Consider the following 25,176-nt stretch of genomic DNA (forward strand, 5'->3'; position numbering starts at 1 on the left):
GTAAGCATCCTTGTGGACAAAAAACAAACAAATTATTCTTTTCTAAAAAGAATCAAAACTGCCCTCGAACTTAACACATAGATCACTTTCTGTCAATGTGCTTAATACAGAAATTCAAAACTGTCATTAGGCTTAATATGTCTATATCCTGTTATGGAACTTAACATAAATAAATTTCTGTCAATATCCTTAATACAAAAATTCATCAAAACCGAAAACATGCAATCAACCAAATAAATCTAAATTGAAAAATGAAATCCTATGTAATGAACATAGAACACTTTGTTTGCTGGGACCCAAGAATGCCAAATATAAGAATGCACGAGAACTGTTTGTTGAAGTGTGCTACTCTTGGTTCTTTCTTATACCAGGTCTTTCTGACCCAGTTTAAACAAATTGAATTATTATAAACTGTAGTTTGCAGTTGGTGTTACTTCAGAAATAAGTCTGACACATTAGAGGAAGCTGAGAGAGTAATGCTGAAGACATTGTGAGAGAGCAGATGTAAAAGATGGGCAGACAATTCTGGATATTGGGTGTGGCTGGGGATCTCTTTCTATATACATTGCTCAGAAATACAACAATACCCATGTCACTGGAATTTGTAATTCTGAATTGATGCAGGCCTTCATTTGGTATGGTGTTACTGAAGCCAGGAAAGACAGATAGTTGAATGAGCACTGGTCACCCTCCCAATAGATAGAGGTGGACTAGGCATCACCAGGTTAGATGTCTTGAACAGAGCCCTGCTGGCAGACTGGGGGTGGGTGTGATGCACTGAAGACAAGATCTGGCATGGAGTGGTTTTCAAACATGCCTTATTAAGTGCTGAGACTTCTGTTAAAACCCCTGCATAACTCGGGAAAGGAAAAGGAGAGGGAGAGAGAAAGCACGGATTTTCTTTTCTCTGTTTGGAATCGACAGCCACTATTCTCCTTAATGGCTGCAGTAATACTTCATTAGTCTTAATAGGGTTACAATAATTTTACAAAGACAAAAGTGCCTTGCATTAGTTACACATGTTACATTAGAGTACAAAACAAAACTCGTGAATGGATATGGATCTTTTATCGGATCCATATCCAATTCATATTCTAATACCCTCCCTCAAGTTGTGCATGGGAGTGAACCATGTGCAACTTGTTCTTCAGATACCAGAAACATTGACTTGTAAGACCTTTGGTAAACATATTGACAACTTGGTCTTCTGAAGGCACATAAACTGGTTCAATCTCTTTGTCTGCTATCTTTTGTCTGATGAAATGTTGATCAATCTCAATATGCTTAGTCCGACCCTGATTAATAGGGTTGAATGCAATTTGTATAGCACTTCTATTATCACACATAAGTGTCGAATTTGAGATATCCTCTCCCATCTCTGTAAGTAGATGCCTAATCCAGGTCACTTCTGCTGTGGTAGCTGCCATAGATATATACTCTGCCTCTGTGCTAGATCTTGCCACAGCCTTCTGTTTTCTGCTACTCCATGAGACAAGATTTCTCTCACTGAAAACACAGTATCCTGAAACAGACCTCCTCTCATCTGGATCTCCTGCCCAGTCTGTATCTGTATAGGCCTGTATGTCATGTTTTAGTGTCTTCCATGAAGATTGAATATATATGAGTCCATCACCCACCGTTCCTTTTAGATAGCGAAGGATGCGTTTAACAACATCCATGTGACCAGTCTTTGGTTCATGCATGAATTGAGACACTTGATTAACAGAATATACAATGTCTGGTCGAGTAAAAGTAAGGTATTGCAACATACCCACTAAACTGCGATATTTAACTGCATCAGGATATAACTCACCATCACAAATACTGAGTTTTTGGTTGACAACACTGGGTGTGGGTAGAGGTTTACAATCTGTCATTGCTGCTTTAGCCAGAAGATCAAGAGTGTATTTGTGTTGAGTTAATGACATTTTTTCATCTTGTCTGTCCACCTCTACACCAAGAAAACATCTCAGTTCCCCAAGGTCTTTCATTTTGAACCGCATACTCAACAAAGCTTTAATTTGTTGAATGTGGTCTGGAGCATTACCAGTGATCACAATATCATCAACATATATGAGTAACAAAACCACAATGGTACTATTCCTGTATATAAACAGAGAATGGTCAAGTTGGGAACGAAAGAAACCATGTTTCTGAATTTCTAAGGAAAAGATTTCAAACCATGACCTAGAAGCTTGCTTCAAACCATACAAGGCTCTGGTTAATTTGCATACGTCTCCCTCTACATAACCTTGATGTTGCTCCATGTAAACCTCTTCCTTTAAGTCCCCATGAAGGAATGCATTCTTAACATCAAGCTGACTAAGGGTCCAACCATGTTCAATTGCCAAGCCAAGAATAATGCGAATAGTTCCCATTTTTACCACTGGTCTGAATGTCTCATCATAATCTTGACCATATTTTTGAGTGAAACCCTTGGCTACAAGACATGCCTTGTACCGTTCAATACTACCATCCGGTTTATATTTAATTTTATATACCCATTTGCAACCAACAACATTTTTATCCGGAGGACGACCAACTATCTCCCATGTTTGACACTCGTGAAGCGCCTCGATCTCCTCATTCATCGCTTCAATCCATTTGCTGGATTGGATAGCTTGATGAAAACCAAGTGGTTCATCGTGTTTTTCAATCTTGGATAGGAAAATTTGAAAGTCCATAGAAAAGTTGTCATAACTAACCCATTTTTCAATAGGATGCCTTATCCTGCCTGATCTTCGTGGTGCTTTTCTGTTATCAGACAATGCAATGTGTTCTTCAGCAGGTACATTTGTTCGCTCTCTGGGTCTCCTGGTATACACATTACCTTTGTATCTCAGACATTCTGTTTGTGATGCATCATCCGAAACCGTCTCACTATGTGTGCTTTCAGGGGTCAAAGTAGTATGTTCGGCAGTTTGTGAAATAAGTTCATCACTAAGCCATGGGTCATACCAATCAGCAACTGCACCAATACGTTCACGATTGACGTATGCTTCTTTTCCCAGGAAACTATTTTCATCAAAAACAACATTTGTGGAAATTCTTATCTTCTTATTGACGGGATCATAGCTCCTGTAACCCTTGTGTTCATCTGCATAACCTACAAATTGGCAAATAGAGGCTTTGTCCTGGAACTTAGTCCTCATGGATTTGTCAATATGTACATAACATGTGCATCCAAAAACTCGTAACTCATTATAATCGGGATGTGTACCAAAGAGAACATAATAGGGAGATTGATTTTCAAGAATAGGCATAGGAAGACGATTTATCACATGAGTGACAGTGTGAAAAGCTTCAGTCCAAAGACTAATGGGTAAGTTACTCAAATGTATCATACTCATTGCACTTTCCACAATATGTCTGTGTTTATGTTCAGCGATTCCATTTTGTTGTAGAGTGTACGGGCAAGAAACTCTACGATGCATCCCATTATTTTGGAGAAAATCTAAAAATTCTTTGGAAGTATACTCACCATCTCCATCACATTGGAGAATTTGAATATTTTGGGAGAATTGATTTTTAACATAAGCATGAAAGTGACGAAAAATGAGAAAAACCTCTGATTTGTGTTTCATAATATATATTCAGGTAAAACGAGAGAAACTGTCAATAAAAGATACATAATATTTACTTCCAGAAGAAGAAGGATTGGGGGCTGGGCCCCAAACATCTGAACATATTATCTCAAAGGGCATGGAGGCTCTTTTATTTATTTGATGAAAAGGAAGTACATGACTTTTGCAAACCTGACAACTGGGACATATTTTATCCTTCAATAAAGGTGAAACAGACTCTGAAAGAAAACCATTTGACACTAACTTTTCAGTAAAGACTTGACTACAATGACCAAGACGAGAATGTCAGAGATCTGACTTATTGCATTTTGATGTACTTAGGACGCTTTTAGAGACGGGATCAGACTTGGGCTTCATGATACTGGAGGCAGGATCTTTATTAAAGACATACATGTCTCCACGTCGCTCTCCTTTAGCGAACATCTCCTTCGTTTGAAGATCCTTGACAAAGACAGAAGTAGGAGTAAATTCCACAGATGAATTGGTAGAATCAACAAGCTTAGAAACAAAGACAATATTTTTCTTTATATTTGGTGCATGAACAACATCAGATAAAGGAATAGATGAGTTACAATATTAGATTTTCCAAAATAGGGAGTCAAACTAGAGAACTTACCTGCATTGCCAGTCACATGGGTTGCTGCCCCATAGTCAACATACCATATTCCATCATCATTTTGCTTCAGATTCAAGCTGGCCATTGCAGATAGTAGAAGATCCTTAGCATCATCACTGACCCGAAATGTACCTGCAGTTCCTGATGTACCAACATTTCTAGTGTTTTGCATTCTATTTCGATTTTGTGGGTTGAACCAGCAGTTAGCTTTGATGTGACCTCGTTTGTTACACTGATAGCATGTGGGAACATTCTTTGAAAAACTAACAGTGGAATTTGGTGTAGGTAGTAACCCACGTCCACCCTGGATTGGATTTCCCTTGCCTCTGCCACGTCCTCCTCGTGGTCGATCATCTATCACCCCTGTGGCAAGAACCTCATGCGTAGATGATTGTCCTGTTGGAGCTTCAGACATGCTTTTCAGTGTCATCTCATACTGAAAGAGTTTGACGCGTAATTCCTCAAAGCTGAGCAACGTAGGCAAGCATAATAAGGATGTAACAAGAACATGATCTTCTGAACCCAATGCATTCAGTATCTGTTGTACCTTTTCTTTATCTGACACTGGATACCCAACTGTGGCTAATTGATCTGTGATGCTTTTGACTTGATTTAAGAATTCAATAATGCTCATTGCCTCCTTTTTTAACATTTGAAATTCACGTTTAAGAAACAACACTTTAGCCTCTGATATCTGAGAGTAGGTCCGAGCCAGTGTTGTGAAAAGCGTTGAGGCGTAGCGAGGCGCTCCACCAAAATCTAAGGCGAGGCGTAATCCTCGAGGCGCAAAGCGTAAGCCTCAAATTTTTTTTTATTAAAACTTAAAAAAAACTATAAAAATTATCTAAAATTATAAATAAATAAGAAATGCTTTATTGATGAAGCAACAACCAACAAAAAATAAAAAAATCTCAAATAAATATTGAAAAGTATGATCTATGTAAGTATCTAAGAAATAAAATCTGAGCATTCATTCAATAAAAAATTAACATTAACAACAAAATGCATATTAGAAATAACAACATGTGTGGCTCGAAGCAGAAGAAGTAGAGGGTGGAGCCAAGGCTGATCCAATTGAATACCTAGGTACCTTTTATGCTCACAATTACAATATCCTAGGAAATAATGAGATCATATATGGGTCAGGAGACTGGGGACAAGGCTGATCCACATCCAAAATAAATTTTAAATGGTAATTTTAAATCCAAATCCGAACTAGATCTGCTGTAAGAAACTTTTAGTCAGAATTAAATTTTATAAGGCAATACTTGATTTGGTGAAAGAAGAGGTTGAAACATGTCTACGTGTAAAAGTCACAAACTAATTAAAATTGATCCGCATTTGAATACAGATCATATAGAATTTGTGTTCTATCAGGAAAGATTATGTTTTATATTGCAACAGATAGGATTGCGTTGGATGGACTAGCAAGGAGCTGATATGATTTCCAGCTAGGGATGCAAATGGATCTATTAAATTGGATTATTTTTTTATCCAGATAAATATTGTAAGATGGATCAAAATCCAATCCATTTGCATTTTCTACATGCAAATAACATGTTTTTCACTTTATTTTTTTATGGGATCCAGTATTACCACATATAGTTTCGATTCAGATCCAACTTAACCGCATTAAATCTGATTCGGGTCTAAATGATCAGAACTGAATCCCAGTCAGACCTGAAAAATCATTTTTGCATTCATTTCTAAAAGCAATAAAATTAGACCCAATAGAATAGAAATCTATCATAATCCTACTTTTAACAGCATCTATGTATTACAAAAATATATGAATGAACATGGAAAAATTGGTTGCATCATGCTGTCCCCATTAATTTATGCACAAAGCTACCTTGAGGAAGACGTGTAAATGGGCTGAGAATGAGAAGAGATAAGAAGAAGAAGAGGAGAACGAGAGAGAGAAAAAACTAGAAACGAGAGAGAGAACCTGTTTTGGGGCTTCACCACAAGAGAGCGAGAGAATGCTGTGAGAGCCGAGAGAGAGAACCTGTTTTGGGGCTTCACCACAAGAGAGCGAGAGAATGCTGTGAGAGCCGAGAGAGAGACTACTGTGAGAGTTTCTGTGAGAGACTGCTGTGAAAAAAAAAGAGGGGCTTAAACATAAAGGCCCTCGACCCCTTTATGTTTAAGCCCTAAATTTTGGTCAAATGAGGGTTTTGACCTTCATTTGACCAAAATTATTGAGGCATATGCGCCTCATCCTGAGGCGCGCCTCGCCTCGAGGCGTGCGCCTCAAGGCGTATGAGGCACAAGCCTCAGGCCTTTTACGCTTTACCCATACGCCTCAAGGCGTAAAGCCCCTCGCCTTGAGGCGAGACACGCTTTTTGCGCCTTGAGGCGCGCTTTTAATAACACTGGTCTGAGCTAAAGCCTCCCACAAAACTTTGGATGTGCAATCATCAGGAATGGAAATCAATACTTCTTGTGACAATGTGGAATTGATGTACGCGACGACGGCCTGATCACGCTTCATCCAAGTAACAAATGCAGGGTTGCGAATAATATTCTGCGATCCTCCATCCTCTTTTGCTTCGGTTGTGAAAAATTCTGGAGGCATTGGGGTGGAGCCATCCAAGTGACCTGAAAGATCTTAACTACGAATAAAAGGAGCAATTTGCCTTTTCCAAGTCAGATAGTTGTTTGTAGTTAGCTTTTCCGAAACTAGCTGCCCCAGAAAACTGGAAGAAAGACCTGAATTGAATGAAGTATCCATTTGTAGACTTGTTGACAGTCCCTCCTTTTTTTTTTGACAGAGTGACCCTACAAAATGACACTAGTGGCTGAAATTGGACTGACATAGTTGGCAGAAATCGGCACAGAGAAAGACAATGTCACGACAATGACACAGTTGGGAGATGATGGGGCAAAAATGGAAGACAACAAAAACAAGTTGTGAGATAAGATAAGAAGAGAAAAAGACCTGTTTAGAAGACAGAAAATAGACTTTTCTCAGCAAAAACAAGTTGTTTCGGCTGAAGGAACTCGACTCTTGGGTTCGGCTTTTGTGAACTCGTCTGAAGTAGCAGAAGACAACATGCGTGATAGACAGATTCCAGTATCTGTCGCAGAAGACAGCAGGCGTGACAGAGAGGCGCAGGTAGTAGCAGGCGTGACAGAGATGCACAGGTTTGAACTCACCTTTTTGGGCTCGATTGAAGATGATTGAAGAAACCCGGCTCTTGGGCTCGGCTTTTGTGAACTCGTCTGCACTTACAAAAGATAGCAGGTGTGACAGAGAGTCGCTGGAGTAGCAGGCGTGACAGAGAGTCGCAGAAGCTAGCAGGCGTGACAGAGAGGCACAAGGTCGACTTGCAGAGGAGTAGGCGTGGCCAAAAGGTGCAGATCCTTTCGCGTTCTCGAAGAAGACACCTTTATGCCCAGGGTTGTCGCCGCTGCTCTGATACCATGTTAAAACCCCTGCATAACTCGGGAAAGGAAAAGGAGAGGGAGGGATAAAGCACGGATTTTCTTTTCTCTGTTTGGAATTGGCAGCCACTATTCTCCTTAATGGCTGCAGTAATACTTCATTAGTCTTAATAGGGTTACAATCATTTTACAAAGACAAAAGTGCCCTGCATTAGTTACACATGTTACATTAGAGTACAAAACAAAACTCGTGAATGGATATGGACCTTTATCGGATCCATATCCAATTCATATTCTAATAACTTTCCCTAGAGCTCGCATGTTTTCATGTTGGTCTCTCTTGACAACCCAGTTTAACCTTAAAAAGAGAGACATTCATGTGGCCAGCAAATGCATTATGTGTGAACACGAGGAAGAAGACTATACAGAGATCCTACCTTAACCGGCGTTTGGGGCTGCTGTTGTTGCGAGAAGGAGGTCGCCGTCGGCGGTGGTCCTGCTGTCGCGCACGAAAACGAGAGGGAGATGGGAGGCGGAGGGAGATAGGAGGTGAGAAAAAAACTAAAAACACATAAAGGGGTTGGTAGGGCTTTGTTTAAGCCCTAATTTTTTGGTCGAATGAGGGTTTTGACCCTCATTTTATCAAATAAATCGAGGCGTGTGCGCCTCACTCTGAGGTGCGCCTCGTCTCAAGGCATGCACGCCTCGGTCCGAGGCACGCCTCGCCTCAAGGCATGCGCCTCAAGGTCTATGAGGCGCACGCCTCAAGGGTATTACGCTTTATACCTATGCCTCAAGGCACAAAGGCTCTCACCTTGAGGCGAGGTGCGCTTTTTGTGCCTTGAGGCGTGCTTTTAATAACATTGGTTCCAACAATTATATTGACTAGTTAACTCTATGTTGACTTGTCAAAAAAGAACCCAACAACTCTATTTGGTATTTGACCAAATAATCCATATAAAAACAAAAAAGGAGCAAAAAAAAAAGAATAAAGTAAAAGTCCTAATGTGCTCCTAATAGACACTTGTTATAATATTTGTGAAATGATGAAAATACCCTTAGAGGGTATTACCTATTACATCATTGTAAATAGAATATATATATATATATATATATATATATATATATATATGTGTGTGTGTGTGTGTGTGTGTGTGTGTGTGTGTGTGTGTGTGTGCAACTTAGGGGGGGTAGCACACGACTCCTCCCCTCCCCCCCGACTCCTCTTCTGACAGTGTCGATCAGGTACATCTCTCTTCCTCTCTCTATTCATCCTCCTCTCTTTCTTCTTCTTCGTTTTGCTCCTCTTCCTTCTGTCTTCCTTCTCCGCCTCCTCTCTTTCTTCTTCTTCCTTCTCCGCTTTCTCGTGTCTTTCTTCTTCTTCCTTCTCCTCTCCCTGCCTCCTCCTCTTCTCTTTCTTCTTCTTCCTTCTCCTTTCTCTTCCTCCTCCACTCATTGGCACAAGGGCCGAACCCAGGCCTGCTGGGTTCGGCTCTGCCTCTGGTGAACCCAGGCCTGGGTTCAGCAGAACCGAACCTAGGCTAGTGCTTGTTTTTATTTCATTAGTGTTAACTTAAAACTGTTAAAAATTATATATATACCCCCCTTCACTTCCGCACCCAAGTTTTTTTAAAGTGCCGCATCGCCACACTCGTATTTGCACATAAGAGAGAGGTTGAAAGCTTATGAAGGAGAGAGAGAGAGAGAGAGAGAGAGAGAGAGAGAGAGAGAGAGAGAGAGAGAGAGAGAGAGAGAGGTTCTTGTGTAGGGCATGAGAGGGAGGCGTGAATGGGGAAAGGAGAGAGGGGGAGGGAGGCGTGAATAGAGAAGGAGGGTGAGAGGAATAGGGATTTAGGAAAGAGGGCTCACAGTTTTGTAAGTGGGGAAAAAGGGAATTCTCCTTTGGAACAGATCCAAGGGAACCAATCTCTTACAAAATGGAAGAGCCAATCCTACTAATTAGGTAGTAGGCCAAATTGAGAAAGACTCAATTGAATTTTGTATTGAGAATAGAATGCAAATACATACTACCATACATGTATTTATAAAGCTTTATCACCCTAGCCCTTCCTTATTGGAAAATCAATTATAGGAGAGATTGTCTCCCCAGACAATTGACGCCATTGCCCTCAGGGGGCTTTGAGCTATGCCAATTGACCATCCTGCCCCTGGTGGGATGTTGAGCTTGGAGGAATGACTTCCTTGCCCTCATGCAATTTAATTACTGCCCGTGATACCCCTATTGACCCTAAAAGACTCTTATACCTCTCTCAACCCTTAATACCCCATATACCCACACGGACCATCAGACCCATAAGATCCTAATGAGAGAGATATCCAAACCCGCCCCAAACAAAAAATACAATATAAAATAAAGAAATTACAAGGGTGGCACCAGGCTGCTATTCTATGTAATTATGAATTTTGATGACACTAGAAGGTGTAATATTTTTGTTTTAGTTATTATAATTATGTTTTGTTGCTTATTTATTCATGTCAATTTATTTGGTTGTTCATTGTTATATATTTGTTGGTTTGTTAACTGTTCCTTGTTCATTACTATTTACTATGTTTCAATTTAAGTAGTTTAGCTCTAAGTGTATTTAATGTTCTAAACTTCCAGTGATTTTAGTGCTTAAAGCCTTATACACATTATATTTTCTGTTATGATTTTGATATTTTTTTCTTTTAAATTTTTTTAGTTTTTAAAGATCTTTTGGATGCGTATCTTACGATATGGTAGCATATGGTCTGATATGCTTTTTATAACAATGGTTTTAGAAACTCAGTTGTTGACATTAGATGAGACCAACCCTGCTTAATGGGACTGCTGGTTCTCTTGTTTGTGCTTCCCCTTGCAACAATGCGAGTAGTGTGACCATCTTCCTTACCCCAGTGGGTTGGTTGATGGAAGAATTGTGATTAGCTTTTTTCTCCCATCTGTCTCGATGTAGGTGCTATTCTGAATTTCTTTTTTCGATGATAGCATGTATTCGGGTTGGTGGCACCACAAAATACTTTCAGTTAAAAAAACTGTTGTTTATATGTTTTTCCTGTTCTGGCTTAAACTGATAGATGTGGTAATTGGTTGTTGCAGAAAGAAGAAATATTTTATCTGCTAGTTAGTGACATAAAATGCAGTTTTATCTGCTTGGCATTCTAATCATTGGCTATTTCATCGAATTTCTTTTTTCGATGATAGCATGTATTCGGGTTGGTGGCACCACAAAATACTTTCAGTTAAAAAAAACTGTTGTTTATATGTTTTTCCTGGTCTGGCTAAAACTGATAGATGGGGTAATTAGTTGTTGCAGAAAGAAGAAATATTTCATCTTCTAGTTAGTGACATAAAATGCAGTTTTATCTGTTTAACATTCTAATCATTTGCTATTTTGTCAGTGATATATCTTACCTTCTTAGAAACAAGCTCCTGATGCCATTTTTCCTGTGGTTCTTGATTTTATTATTTTTGACAGTTACAAATGTCCTGTAACTTCTACGTTACCTTGCTTTTCTTTCCAAGTATCACACAGCTGAGTTTCTTGACATATTTTATTTATGCTGTCCCTATTTCTTCTTGAAAAGGTGATGCCTTCTCTAAGGGAGAAGCACGCTGAGTTTATGCTGAGGGAGCTTGTGAAAAGATGGTCAAATCACAAAGTCATGGTTCGGTGGCTTTCACGATTCTTTTATTATCTTGATCGCTACTTCATTGCAAGGAGATCACTTCCACCACTTAATGAAGTTGGCCTCACATGCTTTCGTGATCTGGTAATCAAGCAATATATTTGTGTATTTTAATATGTTATCCTTTCTAATTTGTGTGCAAATTTCTGAATCTACTCTCAAGTCTGTGGAGTCTCCTATTTTGGTTGGATTTCCGGTTGGGTATGGGTTTGAGCTTTTGATATAGTCTTGGCAGTTGGCACCTAAGTCCTGCCTCCTCTGTTTAATGGGTGTTTTAGTCCTCGTACCTGCCATGTGGGTCAGCCTGGGGGAGACTGTCCAAAATGCCCTCATTTTTCATTCTTGTGGCAGTAAGACTGCTTCTTTGGCATTTTGTAATGGTTGTTTTTTGATGTTTGCATGTCTATATAGATTTTAATTTTGTGAATGCCAGGTCTACAAGGAGATGAATACCAAAGTGAGAGATGCTGTAATTGCTTTGGTATGTATGAAGAATACATTGAGCACATGAAAGAATATGACATATTGCATGTTCTCAAGAGTTCTATTTTTTGTGCTTTCTTGCCAGGTTGATCAAGAACGTGAAGGAGAACAGATTGGCAGGGCCTTGTTGAAAAATGTTCTAGACATTTTTGTGGAAATTGGAATGGGCAGTATGGATTGCTATGTTTCTGATTTTGAAGATGCACTGCTTGGTGATTCTGCTGCTTACTATTCTCGGAAGGCTTCCAATTGGATCTTGGAAGATTCTTGTCCAGATTACATGCTAAAGGTCACTGTTTAATGTTTGGGTGTTTATTGCGTATCTCAGAAATGTATTGATAGTTTATTGAGGAACTATCTATTTGGATTTGCAGGCTGAGGAGTGCTTGAAACGAGAGAAAGATAGAGTAGCACATTACTTGCATACGAGCAGTGAACAGAAGTTGTTGGAGGTATCTTTCCTTACATTTGTTAGCTGTCTGTTTCTGATCTATGTTGAAGCATCAACTTTTTTCATAAGGAGAAGGGCTCTTTAGACCATCAGTAATTGTATGCAGGCTTGAGGACCTGGAAGCATTTACATGCATATTCATGCAAGCTGATTATTTGCATTGCATAGATATCCCTGAAATATTTCTATCCCAAAACAGTGACATTCCCATTTCATGCATCATATTTTGCTTGGTGTTGCAATTCATAACTCGGTTCATCTTGATCATTTATGTCTTGAGTTCTGAAGACTGAACAAGCTCAGGCATCTTAACTTGCTTGTCATCCGGTCTGAGTTGTTCAAGTTGATTCAGTCTCAAGAACCAGACACAAAATGGATTTTCTCAGCTCTAGTGCAAGAATCAAGTGCTTGATCATAGGTGTTTAAGTTAATTTTGTTGGATTATGGATTTCTGGTTGTTGATGCAGCATTGGTACTGGTTCTTATCTAAAATTATTCTGTTTTGGTGATTGCATCAGAAAGTGCAACATGAGCTATTGTTCGTGTATGCAAGTCAGCTTCTTGAGAAGGAACATTCTGGATGCCATGCTTTGCTGAGAGATGACAAGGTGATGCTGCAGGATTTCTGTTGAACATAAGTTTCCGCCATTGCCTTTTTGAGTACAGCATATGCTAAATCTGTATGATTTATTGTTTCATTGTAGAGGGAAGATCTTTCAAGAATGTTCAGGCTTTTTAGCAGAATAAACAAGGGCTTAGATCCAGTTTCTCAGATATTTAAACAAGTGAGGATCTCTTATTTTTTCTTTTAATTAAGATGTGCGTTCTCTCCTGTTCATTTTGCAATTGAATTTTTTTATTTAATTCAGCATGTTACAGCTGAGGGGATGGCCTTGGTAAAGCAAGCGGAGGATGCCGCAAGCAATAAGAAGGTATGGTCTTAATAATAGTTCTCTCTGGTAGATTGGATGCTGTAATAGGTATGGTCTTAATAATAGTTCTCTCTGGTAGATTGGATGCTGTGATAGCCATGTGTATGTTTGGTTTTAACGTTGACATGGAAGGTAAATCTTTAAGTTGTATTTATCCATCCAAAAAGATCCCTCTGGACTGCATTTCTTGCATTTTCCTACCATGTTCATTTTAATTCTGACAATCACATCACTTGGGAGAGTCCTTTTTATTTTTCTTCGAATGTTGTGGTCCTTGTGGATTAATGAATCTGCCACCCGTCTGTCTTATAAAAATTGAGTATCAGTGGACATCAAAGTATAGTCACATTTGACTCTTGTGGATGGTGTCATATTTCATAAATTTGAGTTTGTCCACTGCTGTACATATTTGGAAGTTTTTAGACTCTTTCATAGGTAGCTGATGGTTAAAAATTAAAATGCATACTCTCAGTGGTTACAAAGGTGTAAAGGGGAATAGTCAAATCCATGTCTGTCTTTTATTTGATCAGCTGGCAGTGGTTCGTGAGACATTGAATGACAAAGAGGGTTCTTTATGAATAATTTAGAAAGATCAGAACCTTTGTTCGTTTAATATGCACGAAATCTCCTTTCCCCCAACAACAACAACAACAACGCCTTCATCCCAAACAATTGGGGTCGGCGATATGAACCAAAAAGAAAATCATTTTGGGTCCTCCACATGAATCCTTCTCCTCCAATCATTTCTATCCAATGTCATGTCCTCGGTGAGGTTCAAAGCCTTCATATCCTTTCTTATCATCTCCATCCAAGAAAGGATATGAAGGCTTTGAACCTCACCGAGGACTTATCCTTCTCCTTTCCCCCGTTTATTAAATTTCATCTATTGTTACAAAATGGGGCAACATTGGACATAAAACAACTCGTTCAAGAGAACTACATCTGATGAGGCTATAATGGCATTAATTGTTGACCTGATGTATGATGTATGATGGATCAAGGTGCATGGATAATGTGCTCTTGATGCCTACAATGTGAACAAAGCACTGGGGGTTATTATATGTTGAATGTGCGTGAAACCTCATTGGTCAAGAAGCGAAGATAGATCAAACAGATTTCTCCCTTGTCTTGCTCCATCTTCTTTTGCTGATTGAAGCAAGTCGGTACAGAGGCCAGATAGAAGGTGACTTCTTCTTTCACCTTATAAGGTCGTCCAGTCCGGATGACCTACTGGAAGGGGAAGCCTAGGACTGAATGAAGCCTTTAGTTGCAGTAGACGATCCAGAAGTACTTTTTTAAAGGAAATGTGGCAGGTTGATCAAAGCATCAGATGCGAAGACATAGGTAACAAAATAGGTAAAGGTGGAGCCCTATCACTTAAGGCCCAGTTCCAGTTGAAGCATCACGAAAAATGGTATTTGATTGAGTTTAGTAGCAAGTTGACTCGGCCATTCACCGGGTCAAATTATTGAATGACCCGGAACTTAACAAAACTTGGCTGAATCATAGAATGACTTAGTTGACATATATGATGTATTTTTTATGTGTGCATATAATTAATAATGTAATGTATATACTTTGTATACATAATATGTATATCATAATACACATTATGTGTGACAATTAGTTGCACAATATACAAACATATTATATACATACTTTATATAGAAATATAGAGTTGTTGTGACTCGGCCGAGTCACCTCGCTGAGTCGAGTCGTGAGTGACTGGGTTTTGAAACTATTTGGCAGCACAAATAAGATGGTATTCAATGGGAAATATGCTTTGTATTTTGCAATTGACTCATCTTGTGTTAGTTCACAAGTTGGGATTCTGAGTTTCTTCAGTGTAACAAGGAAATGCTTTGTTCTTTGTGTGTGTGTGTGTGAACACTTCTGCTAGAGTTATCTTGAAGGATTTATGAATTGTGAGCACACCTTAAATTTCTCTGGCATGGATAATGTGCAAAGAAATAAGGAGTTCATTCATGTGTTTTACTTAAATTTAAAAAAGGGTATAGATCTTTAACATCATTGTCTTGGTCATTTTATCCGAGTACAAAATGATATGCATAAACAAGGTTTGTGCCTCCTCTCTAGACTAGGTATACTTTAAAAGGCTTTAGTGATTGCCAATTGAGGAAGCGTCATGAACTTTCAGTGATCAATTGAGTAATGGCAGTTTGAATGTTCTTTGTTCTGATGTTTGGAGGTCCTTCATGTGAGTTATTCCAATTCCTGCTTTATGTTTGTAATCATCAACGATAGTTATGTGCTTTCTCTGTTGGTGAAGAATATCTTGTCTGGAAATTACGAGTTGTTTGAAGTTTGAACTGAACTTTTTGTCAAGCAGTCAAGCACCCTCTCCTGCTACCATCCATTTTCCCTATGAAAGATGAAACATAATCAATGCATCTTTTGTCCCGGTACATTAGGTTGGAGTGGTGCAATGGAACAAAAACCTCACAACTTGGAACCTCACTAAAAAAAATCTTACATTTTCTAAAGGTTCAGCACAAAGTCTATTTCTTTCTGTTTATTTCATCATGAATCTAGATTTATGTGATCAACAAACATCTTCCTTTCTGGTCTGGTGAAAGGCTCAATATTGCACCTTGGAAGTGCTATAAAACAGCACAGTGTAGTTAGAGTAGACAAATCACTAAAGTGCACATGTTAACTGGAGAGAATTTGAAAATGCTTTATTAGGGTCAAAAGCTAAGATTTGTGGCTTCAGAAATGTTAGCCTATTGGAGGTTGATCTAGGGCTTCTTTACCATATGTATGGTATCTTTAGTTATAAACTAACTAAGGTCTTTGGTACTAAAATGAGGAACTGAACTGGGGTATATAATTATGTTGCTGACAAATGAAAAGAATCTATATTGAAGAAGCTTCCATGTTACTAAACATGATGCTGTTGAGACCTGGTGTCATGAAACTGCTTTCTGCTTTCAAGTTTCTACCTCATCTAAGAAAAGGCTTGTCATCTATGTAACGTGGATACTTCTACAGGTCTCCATACTGGTGTTGTACCTGTACTGGTACTGGGCATCACTAGGTATGGGTGAACTAGCTTTCAAACTTGACCCATTTTATCCATCTTATGATCCAATCAATGTATAGTCTATGCTCAACATCACTAGTATCTATGTCAGCCATATATTTGTTGATAATTATTTGTCAACTACGTATCTTTGATATGCTTTAGACTTTTAGTTTGTAATTCTATAACTTAAATCTAGAGTGTTTTGTAAAGTTTAACGTAATTGTGGGTTTTTGCATGTGCGTGTGTGTGTATGTATTTGCATCCATGTATCCATCTTTTTAGAAATTTCCATGTCGTTACATTCGTACTGGTGTTGTACCTCGTACCCACACATACTGCAACTATGTGAAATAGCATGTGATGCATGTCTGGAGCCAATCAACTTCTAACTTTTAGGAGATAAAGAAGCATAAACTACATGAACATTTAGGAGGATCTGGATGCAGTAAAAGAGATGTGCAATTGCATAGTTTGGCAGAACATGATTTACTGTCATATAGTAATTCAGAAGTAATAAAATTATTAGCATCCAGGTCTGTCAAATCACCAATACGTGATAAGCAAAAGATGGAAAAGTTTCTTTTATGGGTGATGCTTGCACTTGTTAGCAGCCAATTTCTGATAGACTTAGAAACACCTATACTGATACAGCTTAATCGGTATGTACTGTCCTAGGATCTATTTTTTGCCTACTCTTCCTCTGATTATTAATGAAATACTAGAGGAAGGGGGATAAAAATTTGTATGTAATGAATAGCTACATTGTTGCATTTCATTACCATAATTACAAAGTTGATAATCCCGTGTTGCCATGTCTCTTTCAAAATTCAGTTTATGTCTACATTTGTGTCACTGTTATGTATGTAGTAGTTTTTGTCTTTCCTTCCAAGTTCCAATCTAGATTGATGTGATTCCCTTTGTTATCTGTTGCTAATAGTGGTATTTTTTTCTCAGGCTGAAAAGAAAGATGTTGGTTTGCAAGAACAGGTATTTATATTTTGCCGGTATATGTCTTAAGCCATCTATGACTGATTACCACCAAAGCTGAGTTTTTCCCCTTATCTCCAGGTTTTTGTTAGAAAAGTTATTGAGCTTCATGACAAGTACTTGGACTATGTCAACAACTGCTTCCAGAACCACAACCTTTTCCATAAGGTCAGTTTGATGAAAATATCTTTTCATGTGGTATCACATCTTCTATCCTTAGTGTATTTTTTACTTCCACAGGCACTCAAAGAAGCTTTTGAGGTCTTCTGCAACAAGGGTGTTGCAGGCAGCTCCAGTGCAGAGTTACTGGCAAATTTTTGTGATAATATACTCAAGAAGGGTGGCAGTGAGAAGCTAAGTGATGAAGCCATTGAGGAGACACTGGAAAAGGTTCGATTATTTTGAAGCTAATTGTGTGTTATATCTTTGGCTCTGATCAATTAATTCGTAGAGCTATTGACAACCTGCAGGTTGTGAAGCTACTTGCATACATCAGTGACAAGGACCTCTTTGCTGAGTTCTACAGGTAAAATTGGTCACTTGCTGCGGTTAGCTTTTGATTGCTGTTGCTTTATTGCTTGACTTTGTATGCTATTATCCTTTTTGATTGTCCTGAATATGTTGTCTCTGTCTTGTAATTATTATGGTGGTCTACATGCAGGAAAAAGCTGGCAAGGAGGCTTCTGTTTGATAAAAGTGCAAATGATGATCATGAGAGGAGCATTTTGACAAAGTTGAAGCAGCAGTGTGGTGGGCAGTTCACCTCAAAGATGGAGGGAATGGTACATAGGCTGCGTCTGAGATTGTCCCAGTTGGTCATCTCTGTCAAAATGTTTATTTATTTTCTATGGTTTCATTTTTTGTGCAGGTGATGGATTTGACGTTAGCAAGGGATCACCAATCTCACTTCGAGGAATATCTTAACAACAACCCACATGCAGATCCTGGAATAGATCTGACTGTCACCGTGCTTACTACTGGATACTGGCCTAGTTACAAATCCTTTGATTTGAATCTTCCTGCGGAGATGGTACATATGAATTCATGTACCTTAGTATATCTAGGGACCATTAGCTGTTATGGCTCCTCATCTATATTTTGCTTCTGCAGATCAAATGTGTAGAGGTTTTTAAAGAGTTCTACCAAACAAAGACTAAGCATAGGAAGCTTACATGGATATACTCACTGGGAACTTGTAATATCAATGGCAAGTTTGAACCAAAGACTATGGAGCTTATAGTAACAACCTATCAGGTGACCGTTTCTTGTGATTTCTATCATTGGCATTGAGTGTGGTTGTTTCACTTGTTTGTGGCTGATTTTTTTTTAATCTCCCCTTGTTTAGGCATCAGCACTGTTGCTTTTCAATGCATCTGATAAGTTGTCCTATTCTGAGATCATGTCTCAGTTGAACTTGACGGATGACGATGTAGTTAGGTTACTTCACTCGCTCTCGTGTGCAAAGTACAAAATTCTGAATAAGGAGCCCAACACTAAAACTATTTCCGCGACTGACACCTTTGAATTTAATCCCAAATTCACTGACAAACTGAAGAGGATCAAGGTTTGGGCTTTTCTCCTTTCCCTTTTCTGGTCAAATTCTTTTGTCGCTTTTTGATAATTTCCTTATGCTCCTTTGTGTTGAATTTTAATAATGACTTAATGAATGAAATGCTGCCATTGAAACACAGATTCCTCTCCCTCCTGTTGACGAGAAGAAGAAGGTCATTGAAGACGTTGACAAGGATCGGCGCTATGCGATTGATGCATCAATTGTGCGAATAATGAAAAGCCGTAAGGTTCTTGGTCACCAACAGCTGGTGATGGAATGCGTAGAGCAGCTGGGGAAGATGTTCAAGGTATATACAAGTGACTTGAATCCAGACTGGTCACAATTGCTTATATAATTCATGAGAAATTCATGTTGACATTTCAATTGAATTCAGTTGCACATTGGCCTATAAAGCCATTTGCATGTCACCCTAGTTCTTTTAATCTCTCTACTACAAAGTCTGAGTGATATTATCTGAGCTGAGCTTTATTTTGTTTGATGGGCAGCCGGATTTTAAAGCAATCAAGAAAAGGATCGAAGATTTGATCACAAGGGATTATCTTGAAAGGGATAAGGATAATCCCAACATGTTCAGATACTTGGCGTGATTGGGCACACGTTGATTCTTTTGTGAAGGGGAGCTAAGTTGGGTTTCGGTTCGGAGGTAGATGCTGGCAAGGTTGCAAATCTGTGGGAGATAAAGGCTACCCAGGTGATCATATTAGATTCACTCTAGTGGTACTTGCATTGGTCACAATCATGCCTTCTCTGTAAATGCCATATTCAGGCCGACTAAGCGAAAACTCCTTTCGGCTGACCATATCCACCGTGTAAAGTGTTCTTCATATGTAAGTTTTGTGGCTGGCCTCGTTGTCATTTCTTTGCCAGGTTCTCTCAGACCTTGCTTTTCTTGTCTTCCTCCGCTTGAAATTTTCTAAAATCCTACTCTTCTGTAATTTATTTTCATCGTACTTTATTGTTTTTCTGGCCATATTCTTGCTTCAAAACAGTCATCTTACTATAATGGATAACAGATTATGTGCATTTCCTCTTTGCCCGTAAGGATAACAGATGCTAATTTTCTTCTGCTTGCAATGGTGAAATACTAAGATGTTTCATTGTAGTAGTCTATAGAAAGCCACCTTATTTGTCAGCTGTTTACAAATAGGCCGCATAACATTTTGTTCATCACATTTTGCATGTTTCACTAGTTGCAGAGAAATATCCGAACTGAGGCAATCTTTAATGATTTACTCTGCCTTGCCCATTGTAATTGCCGTTGTGCTTTTATAGTTTATATTCAAGACCACCATTGGTCCTTAAACCATTTTATTGATTGGTTTAACAGGAGCATAAGATTACATAAAGATGGGTTGTTTTATAAGATGGAAATGCCATTTCTATACCTCAGTCTGGTGCTTGAAATACCATAAGTAGGTGGTCGACTGTTAACCGAAATATTGGGCATTCTTGATTTGTTTAAAAGAGGGCTGTTGTCCGCAATTTTGTCAGTATTGTTGCGAATTGGCCTGAATCTGCAGATTCGTATTGTATCACCGAAAATTCTATAAGCTGTAGGGGGGCGGGGGGCGGGGCGGATCCACCCTTCCAAAAATCAGATGATTCAGGCCAACCGATGAAACGAATAGTTTTGATTCAGCCTTTTTTTGTGGGTTGTCCCTCCAAACATTCGGTGGTCTCTCTCTCTCCTGCTGAGAGCTGGTGCCAGAGGTGAGAGATTCAGTGTTCAATCTCGCGAATTCCACAGCTGGCAGGGACGGGGGATTCTGTACGTTAGGTGTGTTTGATGGCACGTTCAAGATTGGACTGCACAATAGAACAGACAATGCATAACAATTTTGATTGGACAATAAGTTGCGTTCTGTGTCTAGTGTTTGTTTTTTATGCTGTGTACAACTTGTACACATGGATAATCAGTCGGATAAATTTGTTTTGGATCTCACGATTCAATCAGCCCAACCATATTAGTGTTTTAACATGTTTATTATGGATCTTAGCTCTGGATATGGATTTAGGATTGGATCTAAAAACTAAAAAAAAGTTAAAAAATTGGGTTATATGAGAAAAAATAAGAACCGAGTATATATATATATATATATATATATATATATATATATATATATATATATATGCTTTAATCAATGTCATATTGAATCTAATTATGAAAGATTTTAACTTCAAATATGGATTTCAAACTGGATCCAAGTACAAAAAAATGTTTGAATTTGGGTATTTTGAGAAAAAATAATATTTCACATTTTTTTATATACAATTACAAAAACATAAATAAATCATAAAACCTTAAAATGCAAGGGAATAAATCATAAATAAACCACAAAACCCTAACTACAAGAAATATAAACCATAAATTCAAACAAACTGTAAATGCAATATATAATAAAATATAAAAGCCCTAATTCATACTCTAATGAACGAAGATAAAAAAAACAAAACTAATCAAATACAAAAAAAGTTTTAATTAAATTAGTATAAGAAGCCCTAATTAAAGAAATTTGATTCCAAATCCAGATCAAAGAAAATCAAAGAGAAAAAGTTCTAATAAAATGAAATGTCAAAAACCTAATTAAAGACATTCGATTCAAAGCCCTAATCAAAGAAAATCAGCAAAAAATCCCTAATCAAATAAAAAAATATCAAATAAGAAAAGCCCTAATTAAAGATATTTGATTTAAAGCCATAATTAATGAAAATCAAAGAAAAAACCCTAATCGAAAGTTAAAGAAAAAACCCTATTCAGAGGAGAAGAAGAAGAAGAAGAAGGACAAAGAATGAAGAGCGAAGAAGGGGAGAGAGCGAGAGTGGGGGTTAGATCCCCCACCACCCAAGTGTTTTTTTTTTAAAATGGCATTTGCGGTGTCCATTCTCATTTCACCATTCCACATACGCAGTGGACTCCTGTTTGGCACCTCCGTCCAACGTTTGATGGGCGTTGCATACCGCACGATGCACCATCAAACACACCAATGAGGGTGGCAAACATGAACCCTAGATACAATAACAAGAAACCTGCCTAAGAATGGGAGGCTTATTACCCTCTAAGGTAGTAAACCTGCACGAGTGCCCATATCTTGTAAAGGGCATCCGTTGAGCAAGTCACCAGTATATGATCCTAAGGAGAATCGATCTTGTGCAAGATGTTGGCTGCTTATACTTTTTACTGTGTAGGATACCCACATGCACGCACACACACATCCTTAAATAAAATAAATTTGGAGCTTATTACCCTCATAGATAGTAAACCTGTGTGAGTGCCCTTATCTTGCAAAGGATATCTATTCAGCAAGTCACCAGTATTACAGTATATATATATATATATATATATATATATATATATATATATAATAGCAAACTTGGGGTTAGGTAGACCCCTACCAGTTATACAACTATATCATTGGGTTTTAAAACTGCAACGTCCCAACACATGGTGACGTGCACTAGCTGCTCCTAATAGACAAGGGGAGCTCCCCAGCAAGTCGCCAATATATGATCCTAAGGGGAATCGATCCTTGACAAGATGTTGGCTGCCTATACTTTTGACTGTGTAGGATACACATGCAAACATACACATCCTTAATTAATATGAATTTTCCAGCGTCAGGCTTTTTTAAATAAAATGATATAGTAAATAAACAAAACCTAATCGATTCTCTAAAAAACAAAACCTGTTCGGGTGAGAAAGTAAAAGCTTGAGAAATTAGAAGATGAAAGAGTAGAAGCTGAGAAAGTGGATCACATGGTCAACCTACTTTCCACAAGATTCAAGGCAACAAGATGCAAAAACAATAGCAGGTGGCAATCACATTCACAACTTCAAAATTTCATGTTTATTATGGTGATTGTGATTTACAATCGCAAGATTCAAAAATCACATGGCATTGCAAACATGAAGTTGAAAATCCACTAGAGGGGGGGTGAATAGTGAAATATGATAATGATCGATAAAATAAAATAATTAAGCAATAAGGCACAACACATAAAACACAGAAGTTATACTGGTTCGGTCAATATCCAGACCTACATCCAGTCCCCAAGCAAACCACTTGAGATTCCACTATAACATCCGAGTTACCGGATAAATAGTACAACACCCTCTTCCCAAGAGGTCTTCTTCTCTCAACAGAGAAGGGGCACACCCTCTTCCCAAGAGGTCTTCTTCTCTCAACAGAGAAGGGCAACACCCTCTTTCACAGAGGTCTACTTCTTTAAACAAAGAAGGAATACAGTGAATAACAGAGTTACAATACTTCCTATAGAACCTTCAGAATAATATGAATGCACGAATGAAGGATTCTAAGAATGTTCTATTTGTCACTCAGAGGATACTCTTTGTCAAAGAGCTGGACTTGACTTTTTCTCTTTTCTTCCTTTTTCTTTTTCTCTTTCTTTTTCAAGGCTCTCTTTTCAAATCACGAATAGAAATTTTTCTCTTTGTAAGCTCACACGTCTATTCCATTCCTCTTGTTTGAATAGTTTATGTGTGTGTGTGTTTATATAGCTTATAAAAAGTAGTCGTTATATTTTGGAATTGTAACTTTTTGAAATGTGAAATGTTATGTCATTTCAAAAATATCTTTTAGAGAAGATCGATAATGCCTTTTTCCAGAAGAGTAAAATAGAGGGTACACTAGTCGTTGTAGTGTTTTAGGTAATACATATTTTATGTAAAAAGTCTATTTCTTACAATAGTACATTAGAACGTTGGGTTGTAGTTTTGTCTTTATTCTAATTAATGATTTGAGGTACATTAGTACTTCTTTACTTTAAATGAGTGTAAGTACTATGAGTGCTTTGAGATATTTATTTGTACATAGTCATGTCAAGTGTATTCTTTATGTAGTGTATTTCAAAGTCTCCAGAGAGAATGAGGACCAAAAAGAAGGTCGACATTCTTTGGGAAGGATATTTAGAAAGGATTTGTTACATAAGGCATTTAATGCTTTGTAGAGAGAATGATGACTTCAAGTAAGTCGACATTCTATGGTTATGAGAAAAAGGTAACTAGAGTATTTAAAAATTTTAATTTATTTTTCTTATGTAGTCGATTTTATGTTTTTGTCTTCTTCCTATATAAAAAACATTTCATTAAAGAAGATTACTAAAGTCTTTTCAAAAACATATTTTATTTGTTTTTCTTATGTAGCCGATTTTATGGTTTTTGTCTTTTTCCTACATTCCTTTTTCATATTGTCTTGTAAGGTACAATGACAAAATGTCTTTTTCATAAAAGGTTGTAAGAAGGTACAATTATTATATGACAAAATATCTTTTTCATAAAAGGTTGTAAGAAGGTACACTTATTATATGACAAAATATCTTTTTCATAAAAGGTTGTAAGAAGGTACACTTATTGGTTTTAAAAAAAGAAGCTTTTTGAAACTATCGTATACTTTTATGATATAGTGTTTATGAATGAGTATGTAATATGCAATATGCAAGTTCCTGAAGGTTCTGTTACATATGACTCTAAAGAAGAAAAAAGTCTTCATCTTGAGGTAGCCGATCTCTTCATTTAAACTTTTAGGAAAGCATGGCTCATCAAGCTTTTTCTTCAAGGAGTATGATTGCACCATAGTTGTATTTGAACAGGAAGTCTCCATCCTTATTGGGTGAGATATCCTTGCATCAAATACTCGTTAGATTTATGGCAAAACATATTCAGTCATAATATAACATTATTTCAAGAGAACATATTATCATATCATATAAAATCAAATGAGACAGTGTATCATATTATGTGACATCAAAACCGAATTTCTCAACATTCTCCCCCTTTTTGATGATGACAAAATATGCTCCCCCTGTCAAAAAGACATTATGCATAGAAATAATAATATGATAAAAAAGTGAAATAATGTTTAAAGAGAGAATGTTTCTCCAATAATGGAGACAGGTTTTCTCCCCCTTTGTCATGGACAAAAAGGAGGGATCAGAGTAAAAAAGTTATTACAGACCAAAAAGTAATTTAAAAGTTATTACAGACCAAATAAAAAATGAGTCTTAGTCAGAGTAAGTGGTATTGAGCTTGCGGCGACGGCGACGTGAATCTTGGCCCATTGTCAAGGAGTCAAAAGCCTGTTGCAGAGAGGCTTGATTCCTGAGAAGTAGAGCCTGGGTATTTTGGATGTCGACGAGGGTAGAGAAGATGTCGGGGTCAGAGCTTGCGGGAGGATCAGATTCACTGGTGCTTTCATCGTCAGAGTGATCTCGAGGGGACCCTTCCTCAGGGAGGTATGAGTCATCGAAAGCATGATCAGACCGGTGAATGATGTCTTGGTGGAGAGGCACCTGGAAGTGCTGAAGGATATGGGTTATGAAGTACCCGAAAGGAAGAGAGTGGAAGGCCCGAAAATTGATCATGTTATTGAAAATGATACTGGACCAGTTGATGGGAAAGTTGCAGAAGATTGCA

The 25,176-nt window shown here is 38.0% G+C and overlaps 1 protein-coding gene across 3 annotated transcripts in view; it reads left to right on the top strand.

The window, feature by feature from the left end:
• LOC149839099 (cullin-1-like) overlaps positions 1-19,769 on the top strand; it is a 31,255-nt gene extending 11,486 nt beyond the window's left edge. For all 3 annotated transcript variants that reach the window (XM_090002269.1, XM_090002268.1, XM_090002270.1), the window contains 17 exons: positions 11,173-11,358; positions 11,708-11,755; positions 11,843-12,046; positions 12,132-12,209; positions 12,727-12,816; positions 12,913-12,993; positions 13,078-13,140; positions 17,141-17,173; positions 17,255-17,341; positions 17,414-17,563; positions 17,644-17,699; positions 17,835-17,955; positions 18,042-18,203; positions 18,284-18,427; positions 18,519-18,737; positions 18,865-19,032; positions 19,232-19,769. In XM_090002269.1, the coding sequence (XP_089858395.1) occupies positions 11,173-11,358; positions 11,708-11,755; positions 11,843-12,046; positions 12,132-12,209; positions 12,727-12,816; positions 12,913-12,993; positions 13,078-13,140; positions 17,141-17,173; positions 17,255-17,341; positions 17,414-17,563; positions 17,644-17,699; positions 17,835-17,955; positions 18,042-18,203; positions 18,284-18,427; positions 18,519-18,737; positions 18,865-19,032; positions 19,232-19,333 (1,992 nt within the window). In that variant the 3' untranslated portion in view covers positions 19,334-19,769. The remainder of the gene's footprint in view (positions 1-11,172; positions 11,359-11,707; positions 11,756-11,842; positions 12,047-12,131; positions 12,210-12,726; positions 12,817-12,912; positions 12,994-13,077; positions 13,141-17,140; positions 17,174-17,254; positions 17,342-17,413; positions 17,564-17,643; positions 17,700-17,834; positions 17,956-18,041; positions 18,204-18,283; positions 18,428-18,518; positions 18,738-18,864; positions 19,033-19,231) is intronic.
• The last annotated feature ends 5,407 nt before the right edge of the window (positions 19,770-25,176 follow it).

Source organism: Nuphar pumila, chromosome 4 (assembly GCF_984573655.1).
Source record: "Nuphar pumila chromosome 4, dmNupPumi1.hap1.1, whole genome shotgun sequence".
Lineage (NCBI taxonomy): Eukaryota > Viridiplantae > Streptophyta > Magnoliopsida > Nymphaeales > Nymphaeaceae > Nuphar > Nuphar pumila.